Source organism: Agelaius tricolor, unplaced genomic scaffold, assembly GCF_023055355.1.
Source record: "Agelaius tricolor isolate 1412-34295 unplaced genomic scaffold, bAgeTri1.0.p SCAF_1, whole genome shotgun sequence".
Classification (NCBI taxonomy): Eukaryota; Metazoa; Chordata; class Aves; order Passeriformes; family Icteridae; genus Agelaius; species Agelaius tricolor.
In genome coordinates, this window is record NW_027269261.1 from 17,317,613 (window position 1) to 17,328,704 (window position 11,092).

The following is an 11,092-nucleotide window of genomic DNA, read 5'->3' on the forward strand; positions in this document are numbered from 1 at the left end:
TCTGCTCTGGCTTCTCACTAGTTACACGTCAAAGCATACAGTTATTCCTCTAATGGGAATTACTCTGGTTCTTAAGTTTATATGGCTAGTAATGAAAGTATATTTTTAGGACAGGAATTCTGTATGGTGAACAGTGGGATAATTCTCATTGGGTCTGTTTTAAGTATAGTGTCATCTGTCTGGGCCCAGTTTGGAACAGGGACTATTGGGCCACAACCAAACTTCCATATTTCTCTGGTTAAGTTTTTAAATCAGCTTGTGTATCTGCACCAGGACTTCATTTGAAAGCTCAGAGCACATCACCAACATGCTTTGTTTACTACATCAATTGCAAATTGCAGGTGCTGAGGGGAAAAGAACCAATCTTGGATTTGTTAAGCACAGGTAAAGGCTGTTCAGAAGGGGCTGCAACTGCATATTTTGAGATTATATTTCAAAATGCATTCACCACTGTCTGCTGTCCTTGATTTAAAGTTTGATCATTGTTTAATGTAACATAAATTCTGATATTCTTCAGCTTTTTCCATTTCCCCCATGGTTTTCTTGTGAACAGCATCATCCTGTTTGGTTGCTCATAGTAAGATTCATCTCTCCCAATTTAAGTACGTAAAATGTTGGTATTTAGTTTAGTCGCATGGTCTAATTTTCTCAAAAACACAACCTGATATACATCATCAGAGGGAGGCTTGGTCATATCTAGGACTGGAGAATCAACCTCTACCGATTTCAGAGGAAGCCTGGATTTCCATCTAACTTACTAGCTTAACTTTGTAAATGCTAAAAAGAAATGTCTTTGCCAGCCTTTTCTGTGTGCTGGAAGTGAAAACTCTTCTTGGCATTTCACTCTAGGTTGCTTCTCAGCTCTTTGAAAAGGCTATTTTTTTCCTTTGGTAATAAATTTCATCAATGCTTTGGTATTTCATTCTATTAATCTGGGGTGTTAGCTTGACTGTTGAATATTGGGATTTGGATACATCTGTCTGTTTACTTTTGTCATACATTGTGCATTGATTTTTAGTGTGTAAGTCTTTCCTGCATAACAGAAAAGGTGAGTATTGCTGGAAATATGAACAGTATCAGATAAGAAAAGGCTACTTTTCTATCTGAGATGGACTTTGATGACTTGTTGCTTTATAAGTTTGAAATGTATCTTCCATGAAATTCAGTTGGACTTTGCACAATTTCAGGGTGTCAGATTTTTTCCTATTGGCCATTGTTTGGAAAATGCTTGTGAGGGATGTTCAGAAATGTATCACTTACAAACTTGGGCTTCAGCAGACTCATTCAGAGTGCTGATTTCACTGATGTAAATTTACTGCTCTTTGGCAGAAGCCTTTGCTTTCCTTGCAAGTCGTGCTGTTAGCTTGTGGCTTAGCCTGGCATTTTTAGACACCTGCTGAGTCAGAATCTGTGATATCTATTATAATACAACTACAGAACAAATTAGTGTCACTCATAAGGAGCTATATTTTAGAGGAAGTGGAAACCTGAATAATTAGATCCTGATTTTCCATCCAGAAGATCACTGGATGGAAATTAGTTCAAACAGTGTGAACTTTGTTGGATGGTTTTGGGGTTTGTTTTTTTTGTTTTGTTTTGGGTTTTCTTCAGCTTATTGTTATTTTTTCTGTTTACAACTACCTCTAGATGATCTATTCTCATTTTTTGGGAAACACAGTCTTTCCATTGTTGCTAGTGTGTTTGGATAGGTGATCCTAAGGTGTAGCCAAGGGTTGGAGGTATCATCTCCCTACTAAGCCATTAAAGGTTTACTAGGCTGCAAATATACTCAGGTACTCTCTAGTGTATGACCTTTTCTCCCCTTGTGAGACAGTAGCTGAATATGATGTGAGGTATTTTTCCTTCTTCAGACTGCTCACGTGTCTCTAAATATTAAAAAAATTTACATCCACTGTAAGCCTGCAGGGGCTGGGTGCTTCTGATGCCTTAGGGTTTTAATTTTTATCTTTTTCAAATCCAAGTGTATAACTGTAAAACTCCATATAAAGTGTTAGCTATTGCTTCACATTTTGATCAGACAAAACGATTCTCTAGGCCTGAAGCCCAAAGACACTTCATTGTTCCAGGCCCTGAAAGTATAAATAAAAGTGAGTTGGGGGGAAGAAACTGGGGGTACATGACTTCATTTCCTGAAGCTGTAATTGGAATATTAACTTCTGATATGTAAATGGACCAAACTTATATCTGTCTGAAAAACTTGTGACCATTGTCCATCTTGGGTGTAGCCCCTCAAAGGCCTCTGACTGTCCAAAGTGTACCTATTGAAGGCCTTTAATAAATACCCACTTTTATTCTCTTAATCTTGTCTAGCCTCTGTTCCAGGTAGCCACTCCAAGAAATCACTTCAGCCTTTCAGCTGTGTTGAACTTCTCAGCAAAAGTTAGAATCAGCAGCTGTACTGGTACCACATACTGTTGCTATTGGGTCAGAAACAACACAGATAAACAAGTGCCACACTCCATGCATTCACAGAAGACTAAATAATTTTATTAAGAAACCCATTCCTTTTATACTCTAGTTCACTACAGGTGGACCTGATTGGTCCTTTAATTAAAACACCATCACCATCAGCTAATTAAGAAACCACCCTTTTGGAAAACATATCTCCATAACACATTCCACATATTCACAACACCAGGTGCAGCAAGTTAAGATAAGAATTGCTTATAATTCTTCTCTCTGAGCTTCTTACAGCCTTTCCCAGAACAATGCCTGGGAAAGTTGTCTGTTTCTCTATGTGACTAAAGAGCTGCCTCCACAGAAGACCTTGGATGTGCTGATGTCAGCATCAGTGATGGTGAAGTAACAAAAGGATTCAGTTACGTGCAGTGCTTGTTCATGGTTTTCTTCAGAGTTTCTATCATTTTACTGTGTCTCTAAGGCACTTTCTATAGTCCTTAGGCATAGGTAGGCTGTATGCTGTGGCAGCTTAATTGTGCCCAACTAGCTACACAAAAGCAACTTTTAAAAAAACCTCCTGTAATTTATTATTCCAGTTTGTCTTCAAGCTCACTGTGGCCAAGCAGCAGGACCACTTTTTTCAAGCTGCCTACCTGGAGGAGAGAGATGCCTGGGTGCGGGATATCAAGAAAGCAATTCATTGCATAGATGGAGGCCAAAGATTTGCCAGAAAATCCACAAGGAAGTCCATCAGATTGCCTGAAACAATCAATCTGAGGTTTGTTCTCATGGCTCTGCTCTCCCATTTACTTCCATCTGCAGTCAGTGTGTCAGACATGTAACCGTGGCCAGGAAGAACAATGAGCCTGTCTGTCCATGGATTCTCTCACAGCCCCTTCTGCATGACTAAAAACTTCAGTTTGTACCATGTGTCAGAAATGACCTGTCAATCAGAACTGGAAAGATCTTTTTGAATATACTATCATTTACCAAAACATGCTTGTTTATCAAAGATTTTTTGCTGATAGATTCCTGGGCATAATGGAGTGCAAGAGGATGCGCCAGCCAAAGTGTGACTCTTCCAGGAGAAGCATTTTATACAATAAATCATTTATTACAAAAAATATTTTAGACCTTTTGTTTGTTCTCCATCTTCTCTTCTTCTGATGTTGGCCTAGTTTTTGGATGGTGAGGGGACTGTGGTGCCTGTCAAAGAACATGAAACTGGCAAAGGGAGAAGAAGAGATAAAGGGAAGCAATCTGTTCGTACTTTTCAAAATCAAGGATGACTTGTTTTCTGCCTCAGAGCTGTAAATACCAAGATAAAGATGAGCCTGAAGTGTTCTTATAAGACAGTAAAACTGCACACAGGGCAAAGATCATCTGAGAGCATGCAGGCTTTGGGACAGGGACAGGTTTTCTGCTCAGCCCAGGAGCTTTGGGTGAACACAGAGCACAGCAGTGAACCCTCTTGCTGAGTCTGTGGGGCCCTGTGAAGGTCTCTCAGCAGTGGGTGTTCCTCTCTTCATGCTATAGTCACCACAAGTAGTTGCATTCTCAAAATAGGGAGATGTGGTGAGCCCTTTGTGCACTCCGCCCTCTGCTCCCACAGCTGTGAAGTAATGTAGTGAGACCTCTAGGCTTTTGCAACTTGAATTTTTCAGGAGATGCAAGAGATGAAACTAAGCCATGTTACAGCTCTGCAGAGAGCTGAACATGATTACAATGATATTGTTGTACAAACCGGCAAAACCTTTTTATTTGCTAACAGTTTCTGTGGTTCTTTTTATGCACAGTGCTTTGTACCTCTCAATGAAAGATCCTGAAAAGGGAATAAAGGAGTTGAAGCTGGAAAAAGATAAAAGAGTGTTTAATCACTGCTTTACAGGTAAGGAGCTCCTGTCCCTCTATTCTATACAATAAAGGGAGCACAGAATTGAAAAGCTAAAGAGGTGAAACAGCTCTAAGCTCTGTAGAGCACATAGAAGTTTGATTTTTTTCTTGACTAATCCAGGAGATGCTCAAAGGATATATCTTGGAAAAGTGTTCAGTTATGGCCATGGTAAACAAAGGAGAATGATGAAATTTTACTAGTGTCAGAAAGATTAAAGTAATCTTTTGAGTAGATTGTAGTGTGAAACACTTAAATACAGAAGAATTACTCCATTCTGGATTTTTCATCACCAAATGGTGTCCCATTGTAATTCCCGTTTCACTCAAAGTCAAATCTGTATTTGTGCTCAAAAACACATAGATGTAGCACTTGAGGACATTGCTTATGGGGGGGACATGCCAGTGTTGGACTGATGATGATCTGGACTGATGATCTTGGAGGTATTTTCCAACCTTGGTGATTTCCAACAGCATTATGTTAGTAGCATAGCAGCCTGGATCCAGGCTTGGCTATCCTCCGTACATCCCCAGTCTCTGCCTTTGAGGCTTCCCAGCTCAGCCCTGTGTCCCCTCCCAGCTCTCTTCTCCATCAGGAATGGTGTTTGAGAGTTGACCCGGCCCCTGCCATCAGCTGGAAAGGCTGTACCTCATTGGATGGCCAGGAACCTCCCTAGATTAACTCCCCATATTGTTGCTAAGAACATTGTTCAGGAGATTGATGAATACATGGAGTAGGCTTGTTTCCTGTGTACTTTTAGGCTTTTTCATGTCTCTCTTGGTTTGTGGCTGATATTTTGTTCCTTTGTAACCAGGCACCTGTGTGATTGACTGGCTGGTGTCCAGCAGCTCCATCCGAAATCGCAAAGAAGGTCTCCTGCTTGCCTCTTCCCTCTTGAGTGAAGGCTATCTACAGCCTGCTGGGGACACATCCAAGGCAGCTGCAGAGGGACTGTCAGACACCCCCTTCCTGGATCTCAGTGATGCCTACTATTACTTTGTGAGCATTGATTCTGGTTTTTATTGTCTCACTTACTGATGCTCTGCTTTTCTCATGCTTCTTGTTCGGCTTCTTAAATCCTGGAGGAAAGATTGTACAGAAGTGGAGAAATCTATCTTAATTGTCTTTTTCCTGTGATGCTCAGAATGAGCCTGCTCACGTTAATAGTTGTAACCAGGATAGATTTTTTTTTTTCTGGCACCTTCTAAGTGTGAATTGAGTGCTGAGACTAAGTGTGGGAAATGAATTTGTAGAGAATTCTCAAAGCGTGATAGAAGGCTCCCATAGTATGCATCTTTAGGCTGGGTTCTTTTTAACTTAGACTTTGTTCCTGGTAATTGTACTGGTGACCAGAATTTAACCATCTGTTTCCCTGTTGATTCAGTGGAAGAGAAGAGAGTAAATCATTCTCACAGGGCTTCAAAGAGTGGCAGAAGCTACAAATCCATTTTTGTGCAGAGCCATCAAGTCTGACTCAGCGTGAGTGTGCACACACACAGCTTGCCCGTGAGCAAAGAAGTAAAAGTTTTTAATATCCCCCAGTAACCTGTCCTGGGTGTCATACCCAGCCTTCTCCATTTATTACTTCATATTGTGTGGCCTGATTTGGAGAATTTGAAATATCCCAGTCAAATACTGTTTGAAAGATATTTGGCTTATGGACTTATGCTAACAAAAAAGGATGCCTTCTATAAAGTGGAAAAAGTAAATTGGTATTACAATTCTGTTTATATTTACCACATGGAATCACTTCGCTTCAGCAGAATGACTCTCCCACTACTCATTTGTTTTCCTAAATATGTTTATGCTAGGGAGACTTTACCTGTTAGCAGAGACACTCCTGGTAAAGGCAGCCTTGTGGCCTCCTGGGTGCTTCTTGTAGCAGCCCATGTGTGACCTGCTTGCTTTTGGATTATTTTTAGATTGATTCAATGCCAGTGTGGTGTGAGGAGGCCATAGGAAGTCAATGTCTTGATTTGGTATCTTAGAAGTGTGGTTCCACCTCACACTGAAATGTGCCCATGGTGATTTGGAGAGCTCCTCAACTTCACTGGGAGGCTCTTCCAGTAAAAGGTTAGAGTATTTAACAATAACCATAACAACAACAACAACAATAATAATATCTTCTTTGGGGTGGCAAAAAACAGCACGGAGGGAAGCAAAAAGATGCCAGCTTGGTACAAGTACATAAGCATGCAGCAGCTGTGTAACTTCTGTAACATTTCTCTTGTGGTCTTGCAGCCAGACAGTGGATTTTTCTGTGAGGGATATTCCAGTGATGATGACGTGGTCCTAAAAGAAGAATTCAGAGGCACAATTGTCAAACAAGGATGTTTGCTGAAACAGGTCAGTGCTGCCCATGTTCCATCCTGTCACTAGGATGATGTTCCATGGGTGCAAGATTACTCTTTTACACTTAAAAGCTTTAGATAAGAGAGAAACTACCCTCTGGCATCTCCACACTTGGCAGGTTTCTTCTCTGTCTCTCCTGCCTTTGCACAAGGAACACTTGCTGCAGCACAGCAGCAGGACTCTGGACAAATATTGCAAGGTTAATTGCTCTTACCACAAAAGAAAACAGTTGATAGCTCTAATTAGGAAAGAGTCCTACAGAAGATGTGACAAGTCATTGGTACAATGCAAAACTGAACTCAGGTAAAAAAGCTGTCACTCTGTGTCCCTCTGGACACAAAACTGGATTCAGTTGCCAGTTTTCATGGACTTTTTCAGCATGCTTGAGCAAAGGAGTTGTTTCAGTCACTAATATTTGACGTGTAAGACAGAAGATAACGGAATACCTTCATTTCCAGCAAAACTTTAAGCAATACAGTGAATGTCATGTTTCCAAGGCCATTGCAAGCAGATATCAGTGAACTGAAGGCAAAATCAGGATTCTTCAATGAATAAAATGGATCAGGTGGGAGGGACCTGCAACAATCCTCTGGTCCAACCACCTGACTGCTTCAGGGCTGACCAAGGGTTAAAGCACATTGTTAAGGGTTTTGTTGTCCAAAAGCTTCTTACACATTGACAGACATGGTGAATTGATCGACACTCTAGGTAGCCTGTTGCAGTATTTGACCACCCTCTCTCTAAAGAAATTCTTCCTAATATTGAGTCTGAACCTGCACTGTTAAAATAGTCTTTGAGGGCCTAAGAACTTTTTGGTGCTAACAAGTATTTCTCTTGTTTAATCAGTTTACTCAATGGAAGAAATTAGACCCACGCCTTGCTGCTCTTTTACTCTGTCACGTTCTTACCAACCTAGTTAGTAAGAGCTTCCATGCAAACAGGAGGTAATTGAGAAACTTGTATTTTGAAATGCCAGAGGAAGTGATTCATGACAATCTTCCACCAGTGTTAGTCTGCACTTGGTCACCCTCAGTGAGTTGTGGGTCATTGCTTGGGAGGGTCACTGCTTCTGCTGAAAATGCTTCCATACCCATCCTTTTCAGTCATGAAAATGGGCCATGAGGCACTTATGTCCATATGTCTGCCTGAGCTTCTCAGCCATGAGCCCTCCAGGGTGTTTAAGCCAGATAAGCTTTTTTTTTGTTGTTGTTATCTTTGCAGGGACAGAAAGACTTTCAGCTCATCCATGCCAATAATTCAAGGTACCTTCCTGCAAGGCACTTTGCAGCCATGTTTTCTAGCAAGTAGTTATTAAACCCAGTTCTTACAGAACTCATGTGAATGTCATAACTACCAGACTGTGTGATATGTTTAGAGGAATCTCCCATGTTGAAGCTCCTCTGTTTTGCACAAAAAAAAAAAAAGAAAAAAAAAAAAAAGAAGAGAGAGAGAGATAAAGCAGTTTGATAGCCCAGTTCTTGTGCAAAAGATTGGAATGTAGAAAAGGCAGATTTAATTCCTACTCCAGTGAGTATTTCCTGTCCAGAATATTCAGGTTTTTTCCCTTTTGTGTTTGCCTGTCCTCTCACGCGTGGGTAAGATTTGCATGCAGGCCAAGCAGCTCTGTGACACTCCTGGTTTTGAATTTTCCTAGGGACATCGGAGGAAGAACTGGAAAGTGAGAAAGTTCATTTTAAGAGATGATCCTGCATATCTTCACTATTATGATCCTGCTGGAGTAAGAGAGATTCGGTTTATTTCCCTGTTTGTTTTGAATCCAGTGTCCTGTAGAAGTACTTGAAAGTAGTATTTGCATGAGAATGTGACAGGGAAGATCAGGCAGGACAGTGGGACTGTTCTTCCATGGCCTAGCCATCCTCTGGAAAAGGAGAGTGAAAGATAGTTTCTGGGGCTGTAAAGTCAGGGTGGCAAGTGCCACCCAGACCTGGGAATAAGTAACACTGGTCTGTATTTCACCTCTTATTTGTGATTAATTGGAATTAATGTGTACTCTCACTTGATCAAAACAAATTAGGTCCTAAGTGCAAATGAACACAATGCAGTAATTTTGCAGTTTATATTTGAGGTATTTGCCGTGCTAGGCTGAGACATGGCATCCTATTTCTTGTGTATTTCTAATGGGCCCATTCCCATACTACATACTCTGCAGATCCTGAATTCTAAATCACAAGAGATTCCCTATTTATTTAGGGTATTTAACCACACCCCTAACCCTCCATGTTGACACCGACTGAAAATTTTCTGTTCTCTCAGGTGAGACATACTAAGTAATCAAATGGTTTTGTCTCCATTCTGGAAACATAGCCATATGTTAACATGCTACTGGCTTCAGAAGTGTTGAATTTCATTTTGATTTCATGTCCTCCCCAGGGAGAAGAACCACTGGGAGCAATTCACTTGAGGGGCTGCGTGGTGACAGCAGTGGAAGATATGCCAGACAGTAAGGAACCATATTGAATGAGCTCTCTAATAAATTATTGGTACAAACCCCTCCTTTCAATCTGCCTAAAATCACAAGTGTTTTTTATTCCAAAGCAATCTATGTATAATAATTCAGTAATTCTAATAACTGATCTCTCTCTTTCTGTCTGAATTACTGGGGAAGGGCACTGTGGTAAAAGTAGCAATAGGGAATCTTGTATATTGTCAGCACTTTGCGGAAGGCTGATCAAAAGGATGACACAAACCCTGTGTTAGGAGAACTGGCCTTTAGGCAAAGTAAGCTGAGTTTGATCTCTTTAGTTAATGAATTTGGGATGGAAGCTTCATGTTAGAAATGGTTATGCCAAAAAATTGTTACTGTCCATCTTCTCTTCCTTCCCAAAACTAGAAGTTGTGGGAACAGAAAAGGTGTTGCTGCAAGGACCAAGAAACATTAATTTCATGCATTCTCCTCTCTCCACATGAGAGGCTGGCTATCATATCCAGCAAGAGAATTTGTTGGCATCTCAGAAAAGAAACAGATATGACAAACTCAAACATCTTATTTTTGTAGCTGGCAAGGCATGGGATGGTTTGGGGAACAGGATCTGTCTGCAGGATTGCAGATCCATTCATGATTTGAGACCAACAAACCTGTGACTCCTGAAAGTGAAATATGCAGAATTCATGAGTGGTTTCGCTGAGAGAGAGACACTCATGTCTTGGACCCAATGTTTGTGAAGGCCTGATCAGGCTCAGCTGTAAAAAAAAAGGAGATCCCCTTACAGTGTGTAAAGGAGGAAATATTCAAAGTACAACACTTTTTTCTCTCATACCTGACTTTCTTATTTTTTCCCTGTAGCCAAGAAGTATGATGCTGACAACATCCTCTTTGAAATCATCACAGCAAATGAAATCCACTATTACTTGCAAGCAGCCTCATCCACAGAGCGTACAGAATGGATCAAAGCAATCCAGTCAGTTTCTAGGACTGGTAAATGAGGACAATCTTCCAACAAGACAGACAAATTAAATTAGTTACTCAAAGCAAAATTTAGCATTTCCCTAAGAGAAAGCAGTATCATCCCAAAGGGCTTGTATGTTGGAGTTGAGGACTGGGTAGAAGTTTCAATTTTATAGTGGGCACTAACAAACTAACATTTTTTCCACTTGTGTTGTGGTAATATTTTACTAAATTATAACATAGAATATGCCATATTAGTGTGTTGCTTAGAGTAATCAGTTGACCTTGACAAGGTTGTACCTGTTACCACAGCTGATTCTGCGAATCTCACCATTAACAGGGAACACAGTCATGTCACTGACAGAGAGTACCTCAATTAATCACTCTCTTCAGCCCGTGATGTGTTTCAGGATTTTCATTGTCTTCTCCAGACAAGTTTTACACTTTCTTCTTTACCAGATCTTGTTGCTGCTTGTTCACTTATACAAATAATGCTATAGACATAAGGAAAAGAAGTCAACTCATTTGGAAACCTGATCCACTCCTTTCCAATCTGTAAGCATTAAGGGAGGGAAGAATGTACAGCTATGGAAACACCATAGTATAACTCCATGGAGTTATATGCTATGGAACCAAGTATAACTCCATGACAACAATATGAGGAAAAGTCTCTTCCCACAGTATTTCAAACACAAAGGAATCTCACTCCAAACTCCATATCACCCAATTTTAAACATTGCCAAACTTCACAAGAATCTGCCCCGGGACCATTGTTTCCTTTTATTTAGGTCTACAAAGCAGATGCTGGGTTGTTAGGTACAGCACTCTATTTGAATTAAGAATCTTGCAGGAGAAGGGCAAGGATGCATGGGTTGGTTATTTGAACTATTGATTGAAGTGGTTTCAATTAGGTTTTCCTTTTTTAACCTCCAGCAACATACTCAGTCCTTGATTCTGTGCCTTAGCAATATAACAGAAACCTTGTGCTTGTAACTCAAATAAATATTTTTATTTGATAATCA

The 11,092-nt window shown here is 40.5% G+C and overlaps 1 protein-coding gene across 2 annotated transcripts in view; it reads left to right on the forward strand.

Moving 5' to 3' along the window:
• PLEK (pleckstrin) overlaps positions 1-11,092 on the forward strand; it is a 57,718-nt gene extending 46,626 nt beyond the window's left edge. Inside the window, exons 4-10 of one of the 2 annotated variants that reach the window (XM_071425148.1) lie at positions 3,018-3,199; positions 4,218-4,309; positions 5,127-5,311; positions 6,554-6,658; positions 8,319-8,402; positions 9,056-9,125; positions 9,969-11,092. In XM_071425148.1, the coding sequence (XP_071281249.1) occupies positions 3,018-3,199; positions 4,218-4,309; positions 5,127-5,311; positions 6,554-6,658; positions 8,319-8,402; positions 9,056-9,125; positions 9,969-10,108 (858 nt within the window). In that variant the 3' untranslated portion in view covers positions 10,109-11,092. Of the gene's footprint in view, positions 1-3,017; positions 3,200-4,217; positions 4,310-5,126; positions 5,312-6,553; positions 6,659-8,318; positions 8,403-9,055; positions 9,166-9,968 lie in introns of both variants that reach the window. The other variant, XM_071425157.1, reaches the window with a different exon arrangement.